Source organism: Fundulus heteroclitus, chromosome 9 (genome assembly GCF_011125445.2).
Source record: "Fundulus heteroclitus isolate FHET01 chromosome 9, MU-UCD_Fhet_4.1, whole genome shotgun sequence".
NCBI lineage: Eukaryota > Metazoa > Chordata > Actinopteri > Cyprinodontiformes > Fundulidae > Fundulus > Fundulus heteroclitus.
Window position 1 is genome coordinate 3,915,144 of NC_046369.1, and position 24,434 is coordinate 3,939,577.

General features: G+C 38.1%; 1 protein-coding gene across 13 annotated transcripts in view; it reads right to left on the reverse strand.

The window, feature by feature from the left end:
- Positions 1 to 24,434, reverse strand: part of lrrc7 (leucine rich repeat containing 7) — a 130,376-nt gene that overhangs the window by 23,451 nt on the left and 82,491 nt on the right. For 9 of the 13 annotated variants that reach the window (XM_036140867.1, XM_036140872.1, XM_036140865.1 and 6 more), the window contains exons 3-20: positions 21,211 to 21,328; positions 20,945 to 21,023; positions 18,579 to 18,668; positions 17,858 to 17,914; positions 17,416 to 17,479; positions 15,170 to 15,244; positions 14,934 to 15,078; positions 14,362 to 14,434; positions 11,822 to 11,839; positions 8,955 to 9,084; positions 7,976 to 8,091; positions 7,650 to 7,719; positions 6,513 to 6,612; positions 4,198 to 4,322; positions 3,548 to 3,766; positions 2,676 to 2,849; positions 1,487 to 1,598; positions 67 to 280 (exon numbers count right to left, since the gene is read on the reverse strand). In XM_036140867.1, the coding sequence (XP_035996760.1) occupies positions 67 to 280; positions 1,487 to 1,598; positions 2,676 to 2,849; positions 3,548 to 3,766; positions 4,198 to 4,322; positions 6,513 to 6,612; positions 7,650 to 7,719; positions 7,976 to 8,091; positions 8,955 to 9,084; positions 11,822 to 11,839; positions 14,362 to 14,434; positions 14,934 to 15,078; positions 15,170 to 15,244; positions 17,416 to 17,479; positions 17,858 to 17,914; positions 18,579 to 18,668; positions 20,945 to 21,023; positions 21,211 to 21,328 (1,979 nt within the window). The remainder of the gene's footprint in view (positions 1 to 66; positions 281 to 1,486; positions 1,599 to 2,675; positions 2,850 to 3,547; positions 3,767 to 4,197; positions 4,323 to 6,512; positions 6,613 to 7,649; positions 7,720 to 7,975; positions 8,092 to 8,954; positions 9,085 to 11,821; positions 11,840 to 14,361; positions 14,435 to 14,933; positions 15,079 to 15,169; positions 15,245 to 17,415; positions 17,480 to 17,857; positions 17,915 to 18,578; positions 18,669 to 20,944; positions 21,024 to 21,210; positions 21,329 to 24,434) is intronic. The other 4 variants (XM_021324325.2, XM_021324319.2, XM_036140866.1 and 1 more) reach the window with 3 other exon arrangements.

Below are 24,434 nucleotides of genomic sequence, written 5' to 3' on the forward strand. Positions count from 1 at the left end.
GAAAAGGCGTAGTGACAGACGAGACGGCTGATAAGGACATAGATCATACGAAGCAGGTGTATCTACCTGTTGGTCCAGTGTGTTTGGGGGGCCTGGTCCTTACTGGGGGCCGGCAGGGCAGGAGTGTGTTGGTGCGTGTGGGAGTGTGTGTGTGAGTGCGTGTTGGCGGAGGGATTGGAGGAGCCCGAGGAGCCCTGCGAGGGAGAGTAGTCGGAGTAGGTGGCCGAGGAACCACTGTGGTTTAGACAGTGGAGCTTATCGACCTCCTCATCTGTTGACTCTAGATGGAGACAGACACAGAGAGGCAAGCATCTCTCTTTAGAAAATGTCCCACATAGACAACACCGTTAATAATAGGAGACGTATTTCTTTTGTGCAAATGAAGGTCATGTTTTATGTGATTTTACTCCAAAAGCTTCAGTTTACAGCCAAAGATCACAGAACAGTGTCATACATTTCAACAGATCAATTTTTTTTTCCAGGTGTGACATTTTTGCAGCCGTAAATCTTACTAGGTTGGGATTTTCTTGTCTTTTTCACTGACTGAACTGTCTCAACCACTGGAGATAGGCACCAGATAACAATAGAGGGATGTATATATGAAGTTCTTCATATAGATCATTGGTGTTTTCACAACTCATAGATGTGGACTTTAATATTTTCCTTAAATTGTTCTGTTATTTTTTGCATTTCTGATGTGTGTTCGTGTGACTCCGCTGCACCAACTGTGCCATTCCCATCCAAATATAACCGGCACAGCATGTTTGACCTATAATACCACTTTGATAGGGTGTTACTAGTCCAAGAGTTTTTTTTTTCTTCTTTAATGAGAAATGTCCGATTAAAGTGGCATCAAAATAACAGTTTCAGAAAACCATGAAGCATCTTTACATTTTTGTTAAACTCATTTGGTATTATCTCAACCCTCCCATTAAGAACTCAGCAAAGCAGCCAAGCTGTTTTTTGTTTTTTATGATTATTATTCTGCAATCCATTCCCCCGTAGAGCTGACCATGTGAAATACAGCAGCTCTGACGGAGCTGTGGTTTGTCAGGGGGACCGGAAAGGAACTGTTTCTTTTAGAAGATGCCATTAAAGCACTAAATGCATAATTTAGAGCTAAAGCAGATTTTTTTTATTAGATGCTAAAATTAACTGTGTTTCTCTCAGATGAAATAAATGCCTTCAGGTCAGGTAAATTAAAGTAGGACAAACTAAATACCAGACGGAAACATGCGTTTAATGTAGCGGTTCATTGCACCTATTGCTCTCTCTCTCTCTCTCTCTCTCTCTCTCTCTCTCTCTCTCTCTCTCTCTCTCTCTCTCTCTCTCTCTCTCTCTGTAATGTGTTAAAGTTAATCTGCCGCACAACGTGACTAATTAATGGACACCATTGCAACATGCCTCACAGCTGCTAAAAATAAGAGCACATTAAATTATCCGTCGCCGCTTTGTGATTACATTCAAACTTTGTATGATACAGTACCTTTCTTATCCTTCCCCAGCAGTACCACCTTTGGTTTGTACATCGGTGGCTCCACCAGGGTCGGCCTCATGTCTGAGATACGGATGTCATTGGGAGAGCCACCCATCGAGTCCTGAACAGAAACAGATAAATTCAGAGGTTGTAATCGGTCAGGTATGTCACATATCTACAGGACAGTCAAGTAGGAGTCAATGCAGTACCTAAGAGGGAGGTTCGATCAATGTTTGTGGGCGGAGTTTACTGCAGAGACCCCCTACTCCATTTAATAGCACTCCTGGTTAAGATGCATTAAAATCCTGCCACTTTGAAAGATTTAGACCAATTGCACCTTTAAATAGAGTGGGTTAATTCAGTGAACACTTAGATTCTATGCTATTTATTTGCACATTCCTATTTCTTCAATAGGGCAACACTAAGTCTGTTACAAAAAGTCTGTTATTAAAACATCTTATAAAGTTGGAGCATACAAAGAGATCTAGCAGCCAGTAGCTAAGACAAAAAGGGCTGTTATTACGTCAGATTCTTAGACGAGGGAAACCTGAAGTAAGGGATTCATAACTAAAGATTCAATATTCAATTACATTTTATTTATATAGTGCCATTTCACAACAAGTTAAATTCAATCAAATCATCCAGATTGGTCAAAACAGTTTCCTCTCTAAGGAAACCCAGCAGATTGCATCAAGTCTTGACAAGCAGCATTCACAGAAACTATGAACTTCAAAAATGTGAAGTAAAAATGAAGGAATGGTTGGGGATGCCACTAAGCTTGGTACCAGTGTTTTTCTCAAGAACAATTACCACAGGATGTTTCCCATTGAATAAATACATTGAAATAAAAGTTACAGATTTCCAAATATATGGTCAGTGTGAGAATATTCAACAGCAATAAAATATGTCTTAAGGATTTGTACGCATCTTTGTTCTGATAAATGTATGGTGCCCTGTAAAACCATTAATATGTATGTGACCTTTCAAGTGTCCAATGGACACAAACTATCCAAAGCATTTTACCATATCACTAAGGCTGTTTATACTCAGACATTCATATAGATAACAGCATTTTTTTATTACTCAATGACTGCATGAATAAGAATGTAAACAATATAAATACAATTATATAACAACCATACAGCAAACATTTAATTCCTGTCTTTTGGTCTGTGTGCATGTGTGTAAATGCCTGTACCTCAGAGCTCTCTGTCAAGTCCTCTTTGTCCTTCCTCTTGGGAATGTCGATGCCAGAGTTATGCATTGATCCTTGATCCATTAGCTGAGACTGAGAGAAGTCCTGCATCTCTCTGTCTGTCACCTGGCAAACAGTTTCATTTCGTCCGTCAAATGAATCAAATACCTGCATCAACTGAACAAAGTAAAGGATTCAGATACACCATAATGCCAAACATCTTTTATTCCTCATCACAATCATGAATTCAGATTTTTCAAAACATTTTTCATAGCCACAGGGGCACAAAGCAAGGTCTGCAAAGACATAGATGGGTGAGCTTGATGTGAAAGAACTGCAAAGGAACTAAACCTGACAAACACGTTGTGCCCCATCAATGTCTGACCCAATGAATGCACCTCTGGATGAGTGGTAAATAAATCCCTAACTATATCCAGACCTTAGAGAAAGCCATCGCAGAAGAGTTAAAGCGGCAAAGGGTGGGCTGACATCTCGGGGTTAAAAATGCGAGCTGACTCAAGTTCACATGTGTGAGACGATTTAATATTTCTCTGGCAACAAAGTGAATGTTCTTTGGACTGAAAAATTAAGCCTAACGCTTTCCCAACAGCAAACAGTGCTAATAATACTTAGGTGTACTTGTGAATCGTGTCATAAAGGAAACTGAATTTAGATGTGGAACTTCTAAATGACTTGTCTGCAGGTTGGCTGAAGAAGTGTGGTAAAAAAATCCTCTTTGTACACAACTCTAAAACAGTGATGTTGAAATAAATGCAGTTGTCTTTAAACAATGGACAAATCTGGCTAAAAACTCAAATAATATTGTAGTTTCAACTGTTCCCTGCAGTCATCCCCTGTGTATAAGCATCGCTTACCTCTTTAGGAGGCAGGGGCCACGGTGGCTCATACGACTCTTTGCTGTGGTGCGTATGCTCCATGTTGGTTCCTGCTGAGGTGGCATTGCCTGAGCTCATCTGGTGCTGGTGCCCGTGTCCGGGATGCATGCTTTTACCCACAAGACTCTGCACCGATTTGACCATGTTTTTCAGATCCTCAGGGTAGGGTGTTGGGTAGCGCTTTAAGTTTATCTCCACCTACAATAAAGCACAAAAATAAAGAAACATTTAGATCAGACCATGAATTCTTTTAAAATGTTTTATTTAGCATGTTTATAATGTCATAATGGTGCATTGATTATGCACTTATTATTAAAAGACAATGATTTAAAAAGTATTATAAAGGATATGCAGTGAATATATGGCAGCATCAACCAGCAGAGGTGGCTAAGTCCAGCTTCAGAAAATAAAAACCCTGCCTAGTATCCCTTCATCATGTTCACCCTTAACTGGGTGATTTAAAGGTATAACATTAGTCCCTGTCTATGTCTTTGGAGCTGGACATTGAAATGGTTGGACCTAATCTCTCTGAGGGCTTTTTACTTTCTGAACCTGGATTACCCACCTCTGTCAAATGGCCTCTTAGTGGAGGCGGGGGATGTAAACCAACAGAAGTACAAAAAGCTGACCTTGACCTTCCCAGAGTTGTCCTCCTCGTCTTTCTTGTCCTCAAAGTCAAAGGCCACAGTCATCCTCTGCTGCCTCTGCTCTTCCCACAGTGTAGGATTAAAGCTGTCACTGTCCGACTGGTAATCTGTGTATAAATAGCAACATAGCAGCGTTTAGTGTTTAGGAGGAGCGACCCTTACTTACATTATACAGCAAATAGTAAGCAAGTGTGCAAACGTTTATTGGTTCAGCATCTTTCACAGACAAATGTCACAAAGTACTTTGTAGAAAAGTAGCTGAATAGCAATCATGTACAGAAGAAAAGAAAAACACAAAACAGTCATAAAGGCCAAAGACAATCTTACTAGATTCTTACTAGAATAAAAATCTTTACATTTACTTTCACAGAGTATCCACGGGGTCGCGACTTTGCAACCCCCGCCTTCAAAGGCAGGATGTTGCACAATCTGTGTGCTACTGTTTGGAAATACCTGTCTCCTCACATCCTGAGGCATATCTGAGAGACTTTTAAAATGTTCTGAGATGACCTAGATAGCCTCAAATTGCAAGAAAAGATGGGTGGCGGAAAGCTATCAGAGATATAAGGAGGAGCCTGACCATTTAAAGCTCTAATGGTGAAGACCAAGACGTTGAAATTCATTGAGAAGCCAACAGCTAAGCGGTTTTAATCAGAGTGGCTTCATACAACAAGAAATTTAGCTTCAGTTCCACGGTCCTCTCAATGAAGACATGTACAATATAATGAAGGTAAATATAAATATCGTTATTGTAAATATGAATCTTCAACAAAATAGAAGCCATGGTTGAATTAGTGTAAATGAGCAAGGCATCAATCTGGGTAGTCCGTTAAGTGTTCATGGGAGAAGTAACTTTCTCTGTGAGACGCAGCTGCTTTCAGCAAATAATGCTCTGTAGCGCCGACCTGAAGGTATAGGTCTTAAAAGGTTTCTGTGAAGGATATTTGGGGTCTGCTGAGATGTTAGTTACCCTTTTGCAAGTCCTAGATCGACAAGGATTATTAAAATTCTTAATTCTCACTCAAACAGTCCTGGAGACAAACTTACCCCTGCTTACCGAGAAAGATAATCAGACTAGCACTATAGGCTGATTGTTTAGAGACAAAAGCATCAATTATCTCAAGTTCACTTGTTGACACCATTTATATGAGTTCTGGAATGTTTTGCGGAGGAACAAAACATATTTTTGGAAACTGTTAAACTGTGAGCAAAAAAGGCTTCTTTAAAAAATGTACCTAAATTCCTCAGAAAAGGGCAAAGGTGTCCTTGTCCAGCGCATTTATTACAGTTACAGTTTTGTCTGAGTGTAGCTGCAGACATTTGTTACTCAAACACTACTTAATACGTGTCAAACAATTAAAAATGAAACTTGTTTGGACGTCAGTAGGCTTAAATAAGCATTAAAGCCGAATGTCATCAGCAACAAGATATGAGACATCACTGAACTACTATTTTGGCATAAAGAAAGAATATTGCATACCATTTTATTTCTAGAGCACTTTTAAAACAACAGAAGCTGACCAGAGTGCTGCACAAAGGTTTTTAAGTAAGGTGAAGGTTAAAAAAAAAAAACTTTATAAAGTAAGCAAAAAGAAAGAAAACAAAATCAGTACAACTGAAACGGATAAAAATCCAATCTGGGATAAAAGTCAAGGAGAAAAAGTGTGTTTTCAGACGAGTTTTCTCCTCTGGATTTATAAAGAGACTCTGGGACAGATACAAGCATCTGGTCTGCTGATCTAAGGACAGGCAAAGGTATGTGGGGGTGGAGCAGTTCAGATAAAGAGGAAGAAGCCGGTCCATTTTGACACCTAAAAGCAAATAAAATAATTTTAAAATGGATTAGAAACTCCATTAACATGTTCCAACCCTGCAGAACTCCACTTGCCAGATCTGACAGGATCTGGTTTACAACTACTACTCACTGAAGACCTGAGCAGATGTGACAAAAAAAAAAACAACTTTTGGGACATTTCAACCATAGCCTTGGTCTGTTTATCAGGATTTTATGGTTAACTGTGTCAAACGTGGAGGAAACATCTAACATATCTATTCCCCAGAATCTGCTCACATCTTAATGTCTCTGATAACTTTAAGTCTTCTTGTTTTAATGGAACATTTCTTAACCCAAAACGATTGTAAAGAATCCTAAATGACGTGCTAATATTTCAAGATCACCCGGTGTGGTCAAACAAACCAAACATATGTACGAAGTGAGCTTTCTCACACGCTTTCAGACAACATTTACACTTCAACCAATAGAATCCAAATACCAAATAGAAACACCTATTCGATACCTTCATCGTGTCTGGGCTGTTGGGGAAACATGTAGTTGGTCAAAACCTTCTGTTTGGTTTCTGGATGGGCTTCCGTCTGCAGTGGGATCAATGCTTTGGACTGCAAAATACAGGAAAAAAAAATGTGTTCAAACGTTCATACCTGCAGGCACGTTTTCCAATTACAAGGAAACCAGATGAAATGAGTTTGCAAGCAGTTTTACCGACAACAAGAAAGAGTCAATTTTAGGTTATTTTTAAATTGCAAATTAGTTTTCTTAAGGTTTGACATGAATCTTTTATCCATGCTAATGTAATGTGATTTACATTAATTCAAAGCACTTTGAATCGTCTTGTTACTGGAAAGTGCTATATAAATAAACTTAACTTGTCTTGCCTAATTTATAGAAATTGATACAATAAAATGTCAACTTCTTTTTAAAAATCTAACCAGGAAACTCTCAATGAAACTTTAATGTTCATCATCAGTTTTAATATATGTAACATGTTCATATCCTCTAAATTGAAATGTGCGACATTTCATGAATACATCAGTAGCAATTTTAAATGGAAATGTTACTCCATTTGAAATTTAAATGTGCTTCTGGCTTGAGCAGGTAAACAAGGATTCACAGTTAGAAAGACTTAGATTATAATTTGTCATCCTTAATCAAATCCAAAATGTATTCCGTTTGTAGAATTACGGTGTAGCTGGAAACTAAATTATGAATCAAAAAGGTAGACAAATAAATCTGCCGTTTGAAAATAGAAAGTGTTTTAAGTAAGGTGAAGATTCACAAAAAAAAACAACTATCAACCAATTATAGAATACATTTACTCTCAGGATTTAGTCTAATAAATAAAAAAAATATGTATTTGTTGTTTTATTCTTATTATAATTTTGCTTAGAGTACTTAGTGAGGCATGTTTTAGGTATTTAGGTAATAGTGTTCACATTCCCGTAGCATTACAGTGTACATATTTACCACAGTAAATTGAGTCATGCATAAAGGCTGCTTTTCAAAATAAAAGCACGTGAAAAAAAATCCTTCAGAACCGATTTTGCAATCCTGCTTTTTAAAACAGACCCCTTTAAGAGCCATAATGATGGCTTGAGGTGTTGTAACACATACACTTAGCAGGATAACGCACGGATACCTGATTGTCAGAGAGCCACAGAGCTGCCAGGTCCTTCAGCTTGGTGAAGGTAAACGGTAGATTCTTTAACCTAAGAGGCAGACAGAAAAAACAGCATAAAGAGGGGGGGTGGGAGGATGAGGGAATAGAGATGTTTCCTGTCCCCACGCACTGTACAGCCTGCAGAGCATGCTGCCATGGCAACACACTCTCTGATTTCTATGGTAACCGCAGGCCGTGTCAGCAATCAGAAGGAGAAGCAGCCGAGCTGCCGTTGAGAAGCCGCGAACTCGCTGTCGCTGGCGAGCCGCAGCCCAGGCTTTGCTCCGGCGTGCTCGCGCCCCTACCTGTTGTCGCTCAGGTTCAGCACGCGCAGTTTGGTCATCTGTCCGATTTCATCGGGCAGAAACTCCAGCTTGTTGGACCGAAGCGACATCACCGTCACGTTCTTGCAGTTGCCGATCTGAAAGAAGAAACGCGCACACAGACGCAAGCCATCAGAACACATCAGAGTGCCGTGCAAACGCTTCAATACCTCTTACAATGTTGCTGAATTTTCTTTCAAGTGACAAGAGATAACGTTTGCGCGCCTACGGATTTAGCAGATTCGATCTGCACGAAGTAGGATGATGCATAATTGTTAAGTGTAAGAAAGATTATGGATGATTTTCTACATCTGGCGTTCCGTTAGCTGTGACATCATCCAGGGGAGACGGATCATCCACTATTACCATCTAACATAGAAAGGATTCCTGGATCAATGTGAGCTTCTGTGCTTTCTGTGTCTCTGCTCTGTTTTCTCTAACCCCCAGTGTTTCAACGCTGGGTTCACACTGAGCCTGGTTCTGGTTCTGCTGGAGGTTTTCCTCCCTGTTAAAGGGGAGTTTTCCTCTCCACTGTCGCTTCATGTATGCTCAGTTTGAGGGATTGCTGCAAAGCCATCAACAATGCAGACGACTGTCCACTGTGGCTCTACGCTCTTTCAGGAGGAGTGAGTGTTGCTTGTTAAGACTTGATGCAATCTGCTGTGTTTCCTTAGAGAGGAAACTTTTTGAACCAAATCTGTGTAATCTGATTGAATTTGATTTTGAAAAGTGCCTTGAAATGATATGCATCATACATTGGCGCTATATAAATAAAATTGTATTTAATTGAATTATTTCAGGGCTGAAAGACTCCATGATTACATTATTTGTCAGGACATTTTAAGATTTCCGGTTAATTTGCTTTGGTTACAGTCACATCTGATGTGCAAGCTACATTGATCAATGTTTCTCCCGAGTTCTGCAGGAGCGTCGGTGTTAACGCTGGAGTGAGTGAGCTTACCTCCCGCGGCAGCTCTGTGAGGAAGTTCTCATCTGCAGCAAAAGTCCTCAAGCTGTGCAGGTAGCCAACGGTGGGAGGCAACGACTCCAGCTCATTACAGCTGCAGTCCAACTCCTCCAACAGAGACAGGCTGAATGAAAGGAAGAGAGGACATGACAGGAAAAAGAGAAAGGAAGTCAGTCTGAAGGCTGCAACCTGTCTTCGGCAATATTGAATAATATTCTTTATCTCTACAACACCAAATAAATCCCATGACAAGACTGAAACAAGAGAATTATTTTCATATTTATTTTCATATTTAATCAAAGATCAGCATTATGTGACCTTCTTTATTACCAGGGAGACACACTTTATAAAAAAAAGGATTCCACCATCAGGCTGCCCTCCTGTTGTAATTGCTAAAAATAAAGTGTATAAATTGGCAGAATAAAAATATGAATAATAAATGAAAAATAATCTTGTTAGGTGGATTATTTTAACCAGTAACAAAAATGTCTGGGTGCTGTTTTTCTTCAATGTCAAGCAGCGCTATAGTTTCAGTCTTTACATGGAAATGACTAAACATAATTTAAATAAAATCTGCCAAAACATCTAAACTGAGGACAGAAAAGTCTATCATCTACAAGAAATCATATTTATAAAAATGGTTTGACACAAATCCCAGCTTTTATCTACAGTGACATCTAGTGCAACCCCTCTGCAGGAGACTGGACCGCCCTTTACGTGTCTTTACTGGCCCGACATCGAAGTAACAGCATGCTAATGCTAATGAGACAACGCTTTTACATCCGCGTACTGTCACCGTTAACATTACTTTGGTCTGCTCGTATTATTCCCAACAGACGGGACCATCTGGACAGCCATACTGTCTGGAAGGGGAGCAGAGGAGGTGGGAGCAAGCAAGGGGAGAGGTGCAAGACAAGGTTATCTTATTTTTTAAAAGCAGTAATGGCTCCAATTATAATCTTCGAAAAAAGATCCATCTAAGTGACATGTAATTTTCTAGATTCAAGTTTTGTTTTGATTTCATCTTCCACTAAAGTTTCACAGTGATGTGTATGACGTCACACTCTGGTTGGGAGTTAAGTTCATGATGCAGTTTTATATTCAGTGAATAACTGAGTGTAATGCAACTGAACATTTTAAATAGATGAATACAATGCAGGGTTCAACATTAACTTTTTGCATTAGTTGCACTGGTTTGGACACATTTTCACTGCTCCTGAACCACCAAAACAGTATTTATTTATAAGTCATATTTGTGACACCTCCTACATAGGCTGACAGTAATGTATGCAGGAATGTAACAATATTAAAATCTCTTATCATGATTATTGTTTTAAAAAGTTTTTTTCACATGTAAAAATAAATAGGCAAAACAGTATTAATATATTTTAGAGATGTGTGAAACAATAGGACCAGAGTATCACTTAAATTCCCTTTCTAAGAATGTTAAATTAAAAACATTAAAGCTATGAAATTAAAATAAATAAGAACTTTTAAAAAAATCTATATTGTAAAATAAATAGCATTTTTGAGGCGATAGCAGTAAGTTTCCATTGGAACAAAACCCACCTGTGTAGAAGGCGACATTTTTGTTGGAAGAAATTACAGGGGGTCCAATTGTTGCAGTATATTAAATGAACAATTAGAGCTGCCCTTTTGTCTGCTGTGCTTAAAAAAAAAAACTGAGAAACTGAGTGCATCATAAAAAATGTGCAATGCATTCGGTACGTAATTTTAGCCATTTTTTACAACTTTGTTATTTAAATCAACAATTATGTTTGAAGTTGACGAAAGTCTACAGCACAATCGTACAGCCCACCCACCACTGAGACAATTTTAGTTTTATAAGCAGAGACCTTAAAGCTGTTCTATTTTATTGAGCTTTAATCTGAGGTTCAAAGCAGACGTTTGAGGCTCTTATTATAGCGGTTTGAAGGAAGCTGTGTCTCATTTCATCTTCTGTATCTGCGCTTTTGACAAACGATTGTTGGATTCAGGCCAAAAGACTTGTTTGCCCTGAAAGTAAAAATAATAAAAAAAAACTTTTTCTATGATGTAAACTACTCAACAGTTAATATGACTTTTTGCAACCTTACTTAAAAATGCACAATTTAAAAGAGATGCAATAAAGGGATCATATTAGTCAAGGTTAAGAAACACATCAAACAATGAGTGTAAAACAATAAAAAGCTTTAATGGGAAGTAATTAATTCACAGACCTACTTATCAAGACTACAACCCGGGACTTGTTCATAAAGACAAAAAGCTTTCAGTGTGTTCAGATACAGATCTTGCAACAATGTCCAGCTTATAAGGAATATAGAGTCTGGTGGAATCTCTACAGTCAGTTTAACTACTCAGACACACTAAAGTTCAAAGAACTGGATGATTGCTTCCACAAATGACGCAAGTCTTGTATAAAATCTATAAAGAACAAAGATATGTGATGAATAACAGCGGACAGCACCATTAAAATTGGATTACGGAAATATTTCCAGTTAATTCATCAGCATATCTCACATCTTTTTAAAGCAAACCACATATCTACTGTTGCGTAACCTGCACTGTGACGTAAAACAGGACCACAGCCTGTAGGAACCTTACATGCAACCATTATAAGTTCACGTTTTGGGGGATTTTTATGGAAGACTAAAACAATTGCATTTAAAGATTAATTCAAACGTTCCGGATCAGGCAATGTGAGAACCTTGTTTAATGTTTGCATGTAATTTTTTTATGGATATGAAATGTTCCCCACATTGACAGCATGTGGTAGCAAGCTTTTCTGTTCTGTATCTGCAGCACAGCTGAACATCTGTCTCTGAACAAGCCCTTGAATCCAGAAGGCTCATGTTACTCACCCTTGCTTTGGCTTCGGACTAACGCCACAGCACCGCAGCAAGCACAACACACAGACCCCCCCCAAACCAATCATCAGCCAACATTACAACACAGTAATAAACAAGATAGACCACCCACCTACAAACCCCTGTGAGCCCCTTATAAACAGCCACGAGGTGGCTAAAGAGGCTTTTTAAGCAAAACAAAAGATTACTACAAACATCAACTACCGCAAAGGTGCTCATAATCCTTAAACTTTTGTTTTTCACATTTTGTCACATCACAACTACAAGCCTCAGTGTCTTTCATTAGGATCTATGTCATAGATCAGCAACCAGCTGGAGGAAAAGAAAAAGGATGCCTTGTTTTGTCCTAACACAGCTCTATAATCCAGGTAGAAAATCTCTGGACGGGTTCTTCTCTGTTGAAAAGTTTTTTTTATTTTTTTCTCAAGTAAAAGAGACTTCTTCAGACTGAGGAATAACAGGTAAACTTGGTCTTACACATGAAATCATTTGACTGAAAAGGGCTATATAAATAAACTTACCGTACCTTATAAGCAGTACCTTCAATCAAAACAATCAAAACTGGTTCTTAATATGCAAAAGAGGACAATCAGCCTGCATGTGAGCAACCAGTTTTGATTGTCACCATTAAACTTGTTGGTCCGCTATGCGAAGGAACTGCTCATTAGCTCTAACTCCTCAGACTGAAAAAGTCTCTTGGAGAAGAAACAAAGCGTTTCAACAAACAGGAACCCATTCAAATTTTCTGGATGCATAGTTTTCTCTTTTTATTACAAATAAAATCTGAAGATCATTATATATTTGACTTATTTTACTCTGATTCCATGAAATACGATCTAGCGTAACCAATCGCCCTCTAAAGTCACCTATTTAGTAATTAGAGCCCACCCGTTTGTGTTTCAGCCTCAGTTGTTCTGTGAAGCCCCAGAGGTTTGTCACAAAATATTAGAGGACAACCAAAATGAAGAAGTTCAAGGAACACAGCAGATAGGTCATTGATACAGTTGTGGGGAAGTTTAAAACATGGCTAGGTCATAAAATGATATTCCACACTTTGGACATCTCTCAAAGCTTTGTTTAAACCATCATCAGGGAGTGAAAAGAGTATGGCCAAACTACCACGCTGCCAAGACAAGGTCTTTACACCTAAACAGTACAATGAGCAACAATGGGATGTTCTAGACCGGACTAGTCAAAGTCCAAACCTAAACCCAGCAGGGATTGTCTTCTCAGGCTTGAAAATGCTGTTTGCAGGGACTTTCCATCCTACCTGGCTAAATATGAGTTCTTTCCCCGCAACAAGAAAGAAACTCGCTTATTTTCAGTGAAAGGTGGTTCTGCTGAGAATTGGGTCAGGGGAGCTGAACGTATACAGTTAAGCCCAGACTTATTTATACCCATGGCAGATTTAGCTTTAAAGTGATTCACATTTGAACACAAAGTCGGTTTGAAATAGGACATAAAACGGGCATCTCTCAAAAGATAAACCATATAAAAGTGGTAACAATTAAAAACAAATATCTGTAATTTATTTGAGACAAAAATCGGAGGTAAAAAAATACTCATATACTTCTCAAAAATCAAAGGAAAGATTATTTGGTATAACAGTTGTCAAACTGTTTTTTATTTCTGCTGGTTAGCTTTTTGCATGTGTCAACTGATACTTTACAGGAGACATATCATGCCTTTCAATTCTTCAATCATTCAGTTGTGGTCTATATAAAGTAAAACTCCAATGCTTTGGTCTGAATTCCTCGTTAATTTAGTCCCTTTTTTACCCCTATTCTGAGGTGCGTCTCATTTTGGTGCTGGCTGTTTACCTGCCAGTGAGCCCAACAACCAAGGAGCTTCTGCTTCTTTCAGCTTGGAAACTGAAAATTGCAGTAAAAAAATAAAAATGGTGGATTTGCAAAATCGGTAAGCCGGACAGGACAGCCTCATTTAGCAGTTCTATGGCAATTACTTTGATGTAATTGTTCAAAAAAATAAAATAGAGAGCAGAGAAAATTAAAACGGATTGATATATGTGACTCAAAAAGGATAAAAAGATATCTACAAAGTTCCTAGATGCAATATATTCAACTTCTCTGAACTCCTAGAGACTCCAAGGGTACAACATAATGTATTGAGGCAAACAATAATTTATTTTGTACAATATGTCCCTTTTAGCCAATCATGTTTGGTAAAATATTTCAAGTCTTTGCCATAACCATAATCTGTACCTCCTTCCATGGATTATCTACAAAAATTCAAGTTGAGATTCCAAAAATGTTTGTATTACATCCAGTCAGAACATTCAGTTATTACCCAAATCTGCCAGGGGTGTGAATATTTTTGAGCTCAACTGTTTGCATGCAACACCTCGCGTGTATGCATGGCTTGGTGTTGTTCAGTCACTTAAAATTAAACTAAAAGGCACTGAGGTTTGTGTTGGTAAAATGTGAAAAAGTTCAATGTGGTATAAGTACTGTTATAAGGCCCCATATCTAGCCTTAGAATAGTCAAAGTGTCTGATTTTGCTGAAGGTTTCCTACCTCCCAATGGTGTGAGGCAGTGAGGTCAGCTGGTTGTCATCTACCTTTAGAGTGGTCAGCTTCTTCAGCATCCCTGCAACACATGCAGACACACCAGTGCAAATTTCCACATGGGTAATACATACATGCTGAAACCTCTGCAATAGCAACATTCATCAAACATGAATAATTGGCAGGAGTGGCCCCCAGCGGTCATTGGATCTGTTTGGCTTTTGCTTTGAAAATAATGATTTATATGCATCATTCAGCATCAACGTGGAGTTCTACATCACATCTCCATTTAATGTCCCAGAAGTTTGTAGATTAAAACCGTTCTTTGAGACAACATTGAAAGCTGCAGCCATTATCAGGATAGTTTGTTTTAACAAGAATGACCTGGCATAATAAAAATTTACCTTGAAATCCCATTATTTCCCATTTATGGTGTGAAACTGTGTTTATGCAAATGTAAGTGGCTGCTAAATTAAAGATTACATTTACGTTGGTTATAAGGAGGTGGGGGCAATGAGTTTTGCTATGTGTAAAATTGAGTTTGTATCAGCCCTTTGTGAATACATTATGAAGGAATGTACCTATAGAGTCTGGCAGATGCTGCAGCATGTTGGAGGATAGCAGCAGATCTTCTAAGGCCTCACAGCCTGAGATGTCACTGTCCAACGACTCGATGCGATTTTTAGCCAAATCCAAGTACCGCAACTGACGAAGCTTGCCTATTGACTGCAGGAGAACAGAAGAACAAATACAGGTCTGCTACAATGTGCCATTTTTTTTGCTCTTATTTTCCTGTGTAAGGTAAAAGTCTTCTTACCCCAGGTATAGACTGTAGGGAGTTGTTATCCAGCCACAGCTCCTTAAGGCTGTGTATTTGTTCCAACACCTCTGGCTAAGAAGGAAAAAAAAAAAAAAAAACATTTCACAGGCAGAAGTGCAAAATATTCAGGGGGAAAAAAGCAGCACATTTATTAAAACGCAAAGAAAATTTCACTTAAGATCAAAGGGCGCAACCAAAGCTTATCTCAGGGACAACTAGATCTGCAGATCCTTAAATAAAGAATGAAAAAATGAAGACGATCCTGACACAGTGATGGTATAATATCTAATTTAAAATCATGACAATGGAAATAAACGGTTGCTACCTTGTGGAACAATATAAACATTAGCATTAAAGAATATATATATATTTTTTTTGTAAATGTCTGTTTTCAAATTCAAAGAAAAACAATACAGGGTCTGGTACATTTGGCTAAGAACCATGTTGTGTTCAGGCCTTCAGGTCGGGTTGTGTGTGTACCATTTGGAGAAAACAACATTGCACCAGTAAGAGACAAAGTGCTAGCAAACATGAAGTAAAGGGGAAAAAAAGGTCTGTAGTTAGAGTGAAGCAGCAAGGATTGCTTTATTTTTTTTCTTTTTGGGAATGTTTTGTACTGCTTACATTAACAGTTGCAAGAAAACTATTATTATAGACACGTTTAGTGCATGATATCTCTTTTGTCCCATGCAAGCTGCTTTTCCCATGAAAATTAGTTATCATGGTGACCTAATACACAGCAGGTAAGATGTTGCAAACATTACTTTGTAGCATGACAATGTAGCAACAACTTCAAAAAAAAAAAAAAAAACATCTAAGATAGTTAGAGCATGATTTAATGTCACCAGGAAAAGAGTTGTAATCTACAAGGATGTAACCCCCAGTCGGTCGAGGCAGATGACCGTTCATACTGAGCCCGGTTCTGCCGGAGGTTTTCCTTCCCATTAATGGGGAGTTTTTCTTCCCACTGTCGCTTCATGCTTGCTCAGTATGAGGGATTGCAGCAAAGCCATGTACAATGCAGACGACTCTCCCTGTGGCTCTACGGTTCCCCAGGAGTGAATGCTGCTTGTCGGGACTTTGATGCAATCAACTGGTTCCCTTATATAGGACATTTTTGACCAATCTGTATAATCTGACCCAATTTGTATAATATGATTGAACTTGACTTTGTAAAGTGCCTTGAGATGACATGTTTCATGAATTGGCGCTATATAAATAAAATTGAATTGAATTGAATTGAATTGTATGACAGAAATCCGCAGGCCTGTGTCACTTGTTCCCCATGCTTGTGGTAACATGTCCAGTATCTTGCCTCATCTAAAGAGACCGTAGACGTTATTGCAGGCCTGGCAGAAAAGAGGTGGTTGGAACAGCTTCGACTTTTTAAGATGACCACTCAGTGAAAGGCCAGTCGGTACAAAAGTCTTTACTAAAACATTAGGATGTTTTTCTATGATATTCAGCTGTTTGCTGTGGAGTCAGTATGTCAACATGATGCCAGTACAGTTTTCTATAAAAAATCTCTCCCAGAGAAATTTCACAGGCGTGTTTTTTTCCATGAACAACAAACATGGTATTTCCTAAAACTTAATTAGGAAATGTGATGAGAAACACATAAAAAGCAGCCTTAGAATATAACAAAATAACCGGTTGTTGATCATTGTCAGATCTCAAGAAAAAGCATGTCTTTTGGTACTATATCTAAGGTCTATTCAACTATTTAAAACCTTTTTTTTAAATCAGCTATTTATTGTGAAAATGTTCCAGCCAGTTTTACCCTCAGACTTTCACAGTGACGAGTTTAATACCAGGCCGCCTCATTTATTCTGTTTTTAAATGACTTCTCAGCATGTCCCAGTGAATAACTAATTACAAATAAGGAAAAGGGTAGTTTATCGCTGACATTTGACGGTAGTTCCTAAAACAAAAGGAAGCCCACATCTGCCAAAACAACGAACAGAACCAAATTCCAGATTTTGTGGACCGTTTTACTTCTAGCTATGAGGGAGGAGGTTCTACATTTTTGGTGCACAGTCAGCTCTTTTAATAGCTGACAAAAAAACAAAAACAATGTGCACCTTTATGTGATTTTATTTTTCAGTTGGCACTTTTAACTTTGATATGAAGTGCAGCAGATTTGCGTCGGAAACGTTTGAGGCCAGGACTCCGTGCAGTTTTCTTCTTTCACATTAATCTGCAACACACTCCACACGGTGTTCATCTGTAACACATGATCTCACCATTTCAGAGAATTCATTGCTACCCAGATCCAGCCTCTCCAGCTGCGTCAGTCTGTGGATGGACCTGGCGAGAGAGAAAAACAGAAACATTGGTGTCACTTCCGCTGCAAATTACACACAAATTACACAGCTATTCCTATTCTCAGAGTTCAACGTGTTATCAGTCATTTCCTCTTCAAACAAAATCTACAAGGCAGCGTTGATAATTTGTAGAAGCCAATTAAACCAGCTGCACTTCTGTTAACACAAACCAGTTAAGATGGTTACATTTCTCTGTGCAGGGTAGGTAAGCCAAGCACATATGAGTGATAGAAACACAGTAGTAGAGAGTAAAATCTATCTAAATGTCTTTATGTTTGTGAGCAGGAGAATTAAGATTTTTTATTTTTTTTTAAATCCATTTCTCACACACACACATTGTACATATGGTCCCCGGTCTTACTTTGGCATGGTTTTCAGGTGGTTCTCTCTCAGCTCCAGAATCCGTAATTTGGAGAGCCTGAATGACAGAAGGCACATAAGCCTAAACTTAATTCCTTTTATTTGCACTCAGATGCAACAGTCTCAGTAGGAAATACAAGAAAGGACTAAATAAAATAAAGTTATGGAAAAATTTAAAGTTAAACACTGTGTTTTCTTTTCAAAGAAATCTCACCAAAATGTGCATGCTTTGTTTGTCAGCAGCTCTGTCACTAAAGACTTCTATCACCAACAGGTCATTTGATTTGATTTCCAGTTAACTGGACTCGATAAAAACTGTGTTATTTGCAAACACCTCATTTGGAACAAGCAGATGGAAATAATCCAAAAAATAAATAAATATGGTAGCATTCGCTCCCAAAAATAAAAGTAAATCAAGGCCAAGGGTATAGAAATAACTTAGATGTTATATTAGTTTTACTCAGAATAAGGTTTATAAAATGTAAAGACTAAACCCCCAACCTTTTCATTGTCACATTTAATAGTGCTGCCCAGCAGATATGTTTTAAAATAAAATTTTAAAGGTTTTATCCTCATGCACAAAAGCAATACACCTTCAAAAATATTTTAAACACGAAATTCAGCAGTGAGAAATGAAGGCCTATATATAAAACATGTTTTAATAGTGAATAAATATTTAATCTCCACCACACAACAGGAAATAAATAAATATATCAATTCACCTGCCAAAGTTAGCAGGCAGGTACTCCAGGAAGGCATCATTTAAGAAGAGCTGGGTCAGATTCAGGAGCTGCGTGAAACCATCTGGGAGTCTTAAAGAGAAATATTCATTGAAAAAAAAGGCAAGAAACAAGACAGACAACAAGACAATGTGCTAAAGAGGAGTAAGAAACAGTTTTCTTCAGCAGCTCAAATGAAATAAAAAAAACAGCCAATTTCCACCATAATAACCCCTGCAGAAACAACGAACTGCTGCTGGCCTGCAGATGACTCATCTGCTGCACAAGCACAACACTGAGACACACACAAAGCCTTTTCCTCTGCAGCATTCTTCACCTCCCGAACATCACCAGGTAGGAAAACAGTAATTATGAATGCACACCTGAGACTTAAGCGATAAAAGTGTTTGCTTCTTATGAATAAGCATATCTGATGAGTGGTTGTAACGGTGCCAGCAGGGCATCAGCAAAGTGGGCATGGTTGTTGGTTAAGCGTCTATAGTGTCTGTAGTGTTATTAAATATCATGACGACTCTTATTTCGGTAATAAAAAAAGGACATGAAGCTTACATAGCTTTTAAAATCAATTAAATTCTTAAATAAATGGTTTCAATTAAAGTGAACAAGTCATTATTTGCTGTAAAAACCAATCAAACTCACATTAAATAAAAAATTTCATCTATAAAACATACACGCCCCAACCAGTTTTTCAATTTGTCTCGCTGTCTGGCTGTAAATTGTCTTTTGATTTTCATTTTGTGGAAGACAAAGGTTCACAGGCTGGGACTTTGAGGGGTACCCCTCTGAACAGGGGGTACGTGGTCTACCCCTGTGCCACTACCACACCCCTGTGAATTGCCATTTAGGGAAATAAAATCTACCCTTCCAAGAAACAAACTCCAGCACTGAGTAAGTCCCTCAGTGATGCCCGGCAAGGCTCAAATAAGAATTGGAGTAAATCGATTGGTAATTTTCTATGGATTTGTAAAACAATGTTGCAGCTGTTATGTTAATGTATTTATTATTATTACATTATTATTATTATTATTATTATTATTTATTACAGCAGCAGTAAAAATGTCTAAACTGTGTTCTGAACTCCATGTATTGTAGTTTCATGATGAAAAGTATTGGCCTAAAAGCATGACATGACTGAAACATCATTAGTTCAACTTTGTAGTCCAACTGTTTTTAATATTTGCTTTTAATTTCTATTTTTCCATGTTTTATTTTGTTTCTACATTTTATTCCAACTTGCTTTTATTCTGTTTTATTTTCCTATGTTTTAATCATGTAAAGCACTCTGCATTGTCTTTGTACTGAAATGTGCTATACAAATAAATTTGCCTTTCCTTGCCTTGCCTTGCATAGGGAAGAAGAAGAAGGAGTTTGTCAGGAGTATGGGGACGGTGTAAGGTTGCGTCTCTCGTTTTGACCAAAGTTTTCATTTAAACCCTACAGTCTGGTTTAGACATTCCTTGAAGAAAACAATTTGTTATTCGTTGCTATATTTTTTCTGCCATGCTACAAAAACTTTAATTTTAGTTCTGCAGAGCTAAACATATGAAAGAGCCCTCCTGCAGCCAAACTGGACGCCATTGAATCTCCAATGCCAAATTCAGCAAAACTACCATAGAGAGTGGTTTAATTCCAAATTGGAGTTAAGTGTCTTGCCCATGGGGCAAGCTGGAAAACTACAACTTTCTGATTGCAAAATGGCTACTCTGTCTATTGAGCGACAGTCGCCGCCAAAAGCAGCAGATCGCTGCAGTCAAACCCTGATCCAAGCAGGTAAGGTTTAACTGATAACAAGCACTTTACCCATTAATTGATCAGTGAAAGAGTCCAGGAAACTAAATCCAAGTTGGGATCTGTCAAATATTGCCTGCCAGCGACAACATTTACTAACCCTCGCTCATCATCCTGAAAGTGGCTGCTGTTTACTGTTATTCTTGTAATAGTCAATCCGTACTCTCCCTAGTGATTTTTCTGTGACCCTGATCTACGCGATGCCGACATGGCAATTTGTCTTTTAAAAACCTGGGGCTTTCTTAAAACCCTGCAGCAGAAAATCCATACTTCACTTTCAAGGTTATAATAACTACAGATTTTATGGAAAGTGAACAAACTGTTGTCTACTGCCTTCAAAGAAAAACTTTCTCCAGTACAGTTAAAGGACCTATATATGAAAGAAAATTAAGCAGGGGTTTTTCTCAAGCTGCTTTGCGAAAAACTCAGAATAAGTTGCAGAACAACCAGTTTTTTTGTTTTGCTTTTGTATTTCAGTTGTTTCAGACAAGCCAAGATAAAAAAAAAAAAAATCAGTTTCAGGCTCTGGTTTGCAGTGATAGAGTGTGTTAGGGTCTTACTTGGTAATGGGGTTGACGCTGGCTTCTACCACAGACAGGCCTTTACAGCATTTTATATTATCTGGAAACTCCTGGATTCCTGTTGGAGTGCATCATTGTGCAGAGTTATCATTTTGAGATAGAAATGTGCTTTGCTGCAATACCGGTGCTACCTTTATATCTGAAGGACCTCTCACAATTGTTGTTATCATGTTGCATGCACACAGCTTTTGGAACATTTCTAGCTTCTTTTTTGTCCTATTTACATATTTGAATGAAGACTTTACCATTTTTACTGATGTCTAACTCTTTGAGGTTAACCAGGCTGGCGATGGTGGTAGGAAGATTGGAAAGGTCATTATCGGGCATGCTCAGCTTCTTTAGGGCCTGGCACTGGAAGAGTTGCTATGAGAGAAAACAACAGATATGGACAACAAAAGATCACTTTAATCCGATGAAAAACAGACATCAAGCAGAACACTATACAACCAGAGGGAGCATAAAAAAAGTCTGTTATAGCCCTGGAAAAGCTGGTCTGTTTAGCTGCTGTTTTCTATGAATAATGCAGATTTAATGTTCCCCATGCAGTTGCCCTGTAGGAAAAAAAAAAGCACAAGAGTAATCGCAAAAGCATCCAATACCCTCTATAGGGTAATGCAGCAAAACCAAGCATTCAGGATAGTGAACAGTGCATTCATGAAAAGTGCTTGAAGCATCTAAGTATTAGAGATGCAGAAAAAATCATACATTTCAGATGGTGAGCAAGATACTTTCAAAAATACATCAGCAAAAAAAAAGTTGTGTAATGTAAGCACAGTGTTTACTGCTATATTGTCAATAATTATATATTTTAATAATCATACTATTCCATCAACTAAATACATAGCAAATCAGAAACAATTGGTGTCTACAAAACAAAACTGCATAATTTCTAAATGTTGATTTTAAACTGTATATTCAAGGCAACAGCAATATATTGCCTAATTTACCCACAGATTCCAGTCAGTACCACGGTACTAAGATGACCCTGATCAAGGTGTCCAATGACATCCCTGTGGAAGAACCACAGTGCTGGTACTACTGGACCTCAGTGCAGCATTTGATACTGTCAATCGCTCCATTCTGTTAGTGTCTGGCAAACTGGGCTGGTCTTTCTGGCACAGCACTTGACTGGTTTATATTTTACTTGAAGAACAGGGACTTTTCATGTCAGTAGGTAACTTTAAATCAAAGACTACAAAAATTGCATGTGGAGTCCCACAAGGTTCCATCTTGGGGCCCCTCCTATTCAATATCTGCATGCTCTGCTTAGCTCAGATCATACATGATCAGTTTCCATAACTATGGAGACGACACACAACTATACATTACAGTGTCACCAGGTGACCATAAAGCTATTAGAGCAGTGGCTAGATGCATAGAACAAATCAATACGTGGATGTGCCATAATTTTCATCAGATGAATTAGAACAAAACTGAAGTAATATTTTTTTGATCCAAAGGATCAAGAGTTAGTACACAGATGCAGTTATTACAGCTAGAAACCAGAGATCAGAATCGAAATCCTGGTGTCATGATGGACTCAGACCTTAACGTTCAGTCACAAAAAGAATGTTACTACGTCGGCCTTCTATCACCTGAAGAACATTTCCAGGATTAAAGGACTGATGTCTCAGCAGGATCTGGAACAACTAATTCATGTGTTTATTTTTAGTCAAATTGATTACTGCAACGGTGTTTTCACAGGTCTGCCTAAAAATTGGATCAGACAGCTGCAGCTGATCCAGAACGCTGCTGCCCGCGTCCTCACTAAGACTAAGAAAGTAGAGCACATAACCCCAGTTCTAAAGTCCTTACACTGGCTCCTTGGATCTCAGAGAATATACTTTAAAATACTTCTGTTAGTCTATAAATCCCTGAATGGCTTAGCACCTAAATACATCACAGACTTGTTATCAGTGTATCAACCCTCCAGACCACTCAGGTCGTCTGGCTCTAGCCTACTCTGCAGAACCAGAACCAGAACCAAACATGGAGAAGCAGCATTTAGTTCCTATGCTCCACGGATCTGGAACAAACTTCCAGAAAACTGTAAAAGTGCTGAAAGCCTGAGATTAAAAACACATTTGTTTAGGATTGCCTTCAACTGTTCTAGTTAAACTGTTTTACTGAATCATCATTAGTTTAAATTTGTAGTCCAACTGTTTTTAATGTTTGCTTTTAGTTTCCATTTGCCTATGTTCTATTTTGTTTAAATTCTCCTACATTTTATTCCAAATGGCTTTTTACTTGCTATTATTCTGGTTTTATTTTCCTATAAGCACTTATTTTCCTGTTGTAATCATGTAAAGCACTAAGTCATCTGAAAATGTAACTAAAATTATATCAATGAAAGATAAACCAACTTAATGAACAAAAACAACTGTTGGACTCTGAACAACCATTCAGACATAGCCTTGATTTGATTGTCATAAAATACTAAGAGGGAAACCAAAGTCATTTTATCTCCTAACTTGTGTCCAGCTTAATGAATTCAGTTTTCCAACCAATAAATGTTGATAATCTATAAGCACTTAAGAAGTCTTTTTTGATGGAGTCATGATGAATATTTCATTAGACATAATAACCTTTTATAAAACACTTCACCCACTTTGCCTGTTGGTGGTGGTCAGAGGACCCGATGCATTGCAGCCTCGCTTCTATCAGTCTGCCCCAGGGCAGCTGTGGCTACAAATGTGGCTCACCACTGTCAGAGTGTGAATATGTGGTGAACGAGTAAATGACTGAATGTAGTGTGAAGGACTTCTCTTGACTTGATAAAGTGCTATCCTGCATAAATACAGTCAATTTGCTTAACATTTCATTAAGAAGAGAGAAGTCTTTATTATAGGTACATCCATCTCACTAGTGAGAATCATCTATTTGCATCCAATAATCTAAGCAAAAGGTAACCCCCAATCCATTAAAATAAATAAAATCAAGTTGGCTTCACATGGCTAAACCAAAAAGCTTTATTTAAAGGGTTTCTACATTATGCCCAAAATTCTCCAAAAAATCTTTTTTTTTTTTTTTTAAACGTAAACACTGTCTAGAGACACTGCAAAATATGTTGGATAGCAACTGAGAAAGCATAATCTCACAAAGAGCCGCAGAAATACTTGCAGAAGGAGGGCTGGAGTCGCCTCCAGAGGACACAAAGAACTAGAGAGTGAAGCAACATGCTTGTATTTAGATGATAACAAATGGGCAGGTAGCATTTTTAACTTGGCCAATAATTTCTCCATTTTGACAAAATTAAGTCAAATTAGTGCGAAAGTTGTGTCTTTTATGTTTTACCTTAACAGAAAAGAACCGTACTTCAGAAGACAACTAGAATTTGCCAATGAAACGCGGAAACTGGCAGTGGATTTCTTTGCCTTTGTGGGAAAGGAATTAATCATTAACAACACTGCTGGATGTATATTGCACATCAAAGAGGATTTAGAACACTTTGTATTTCATTAAAACGCTT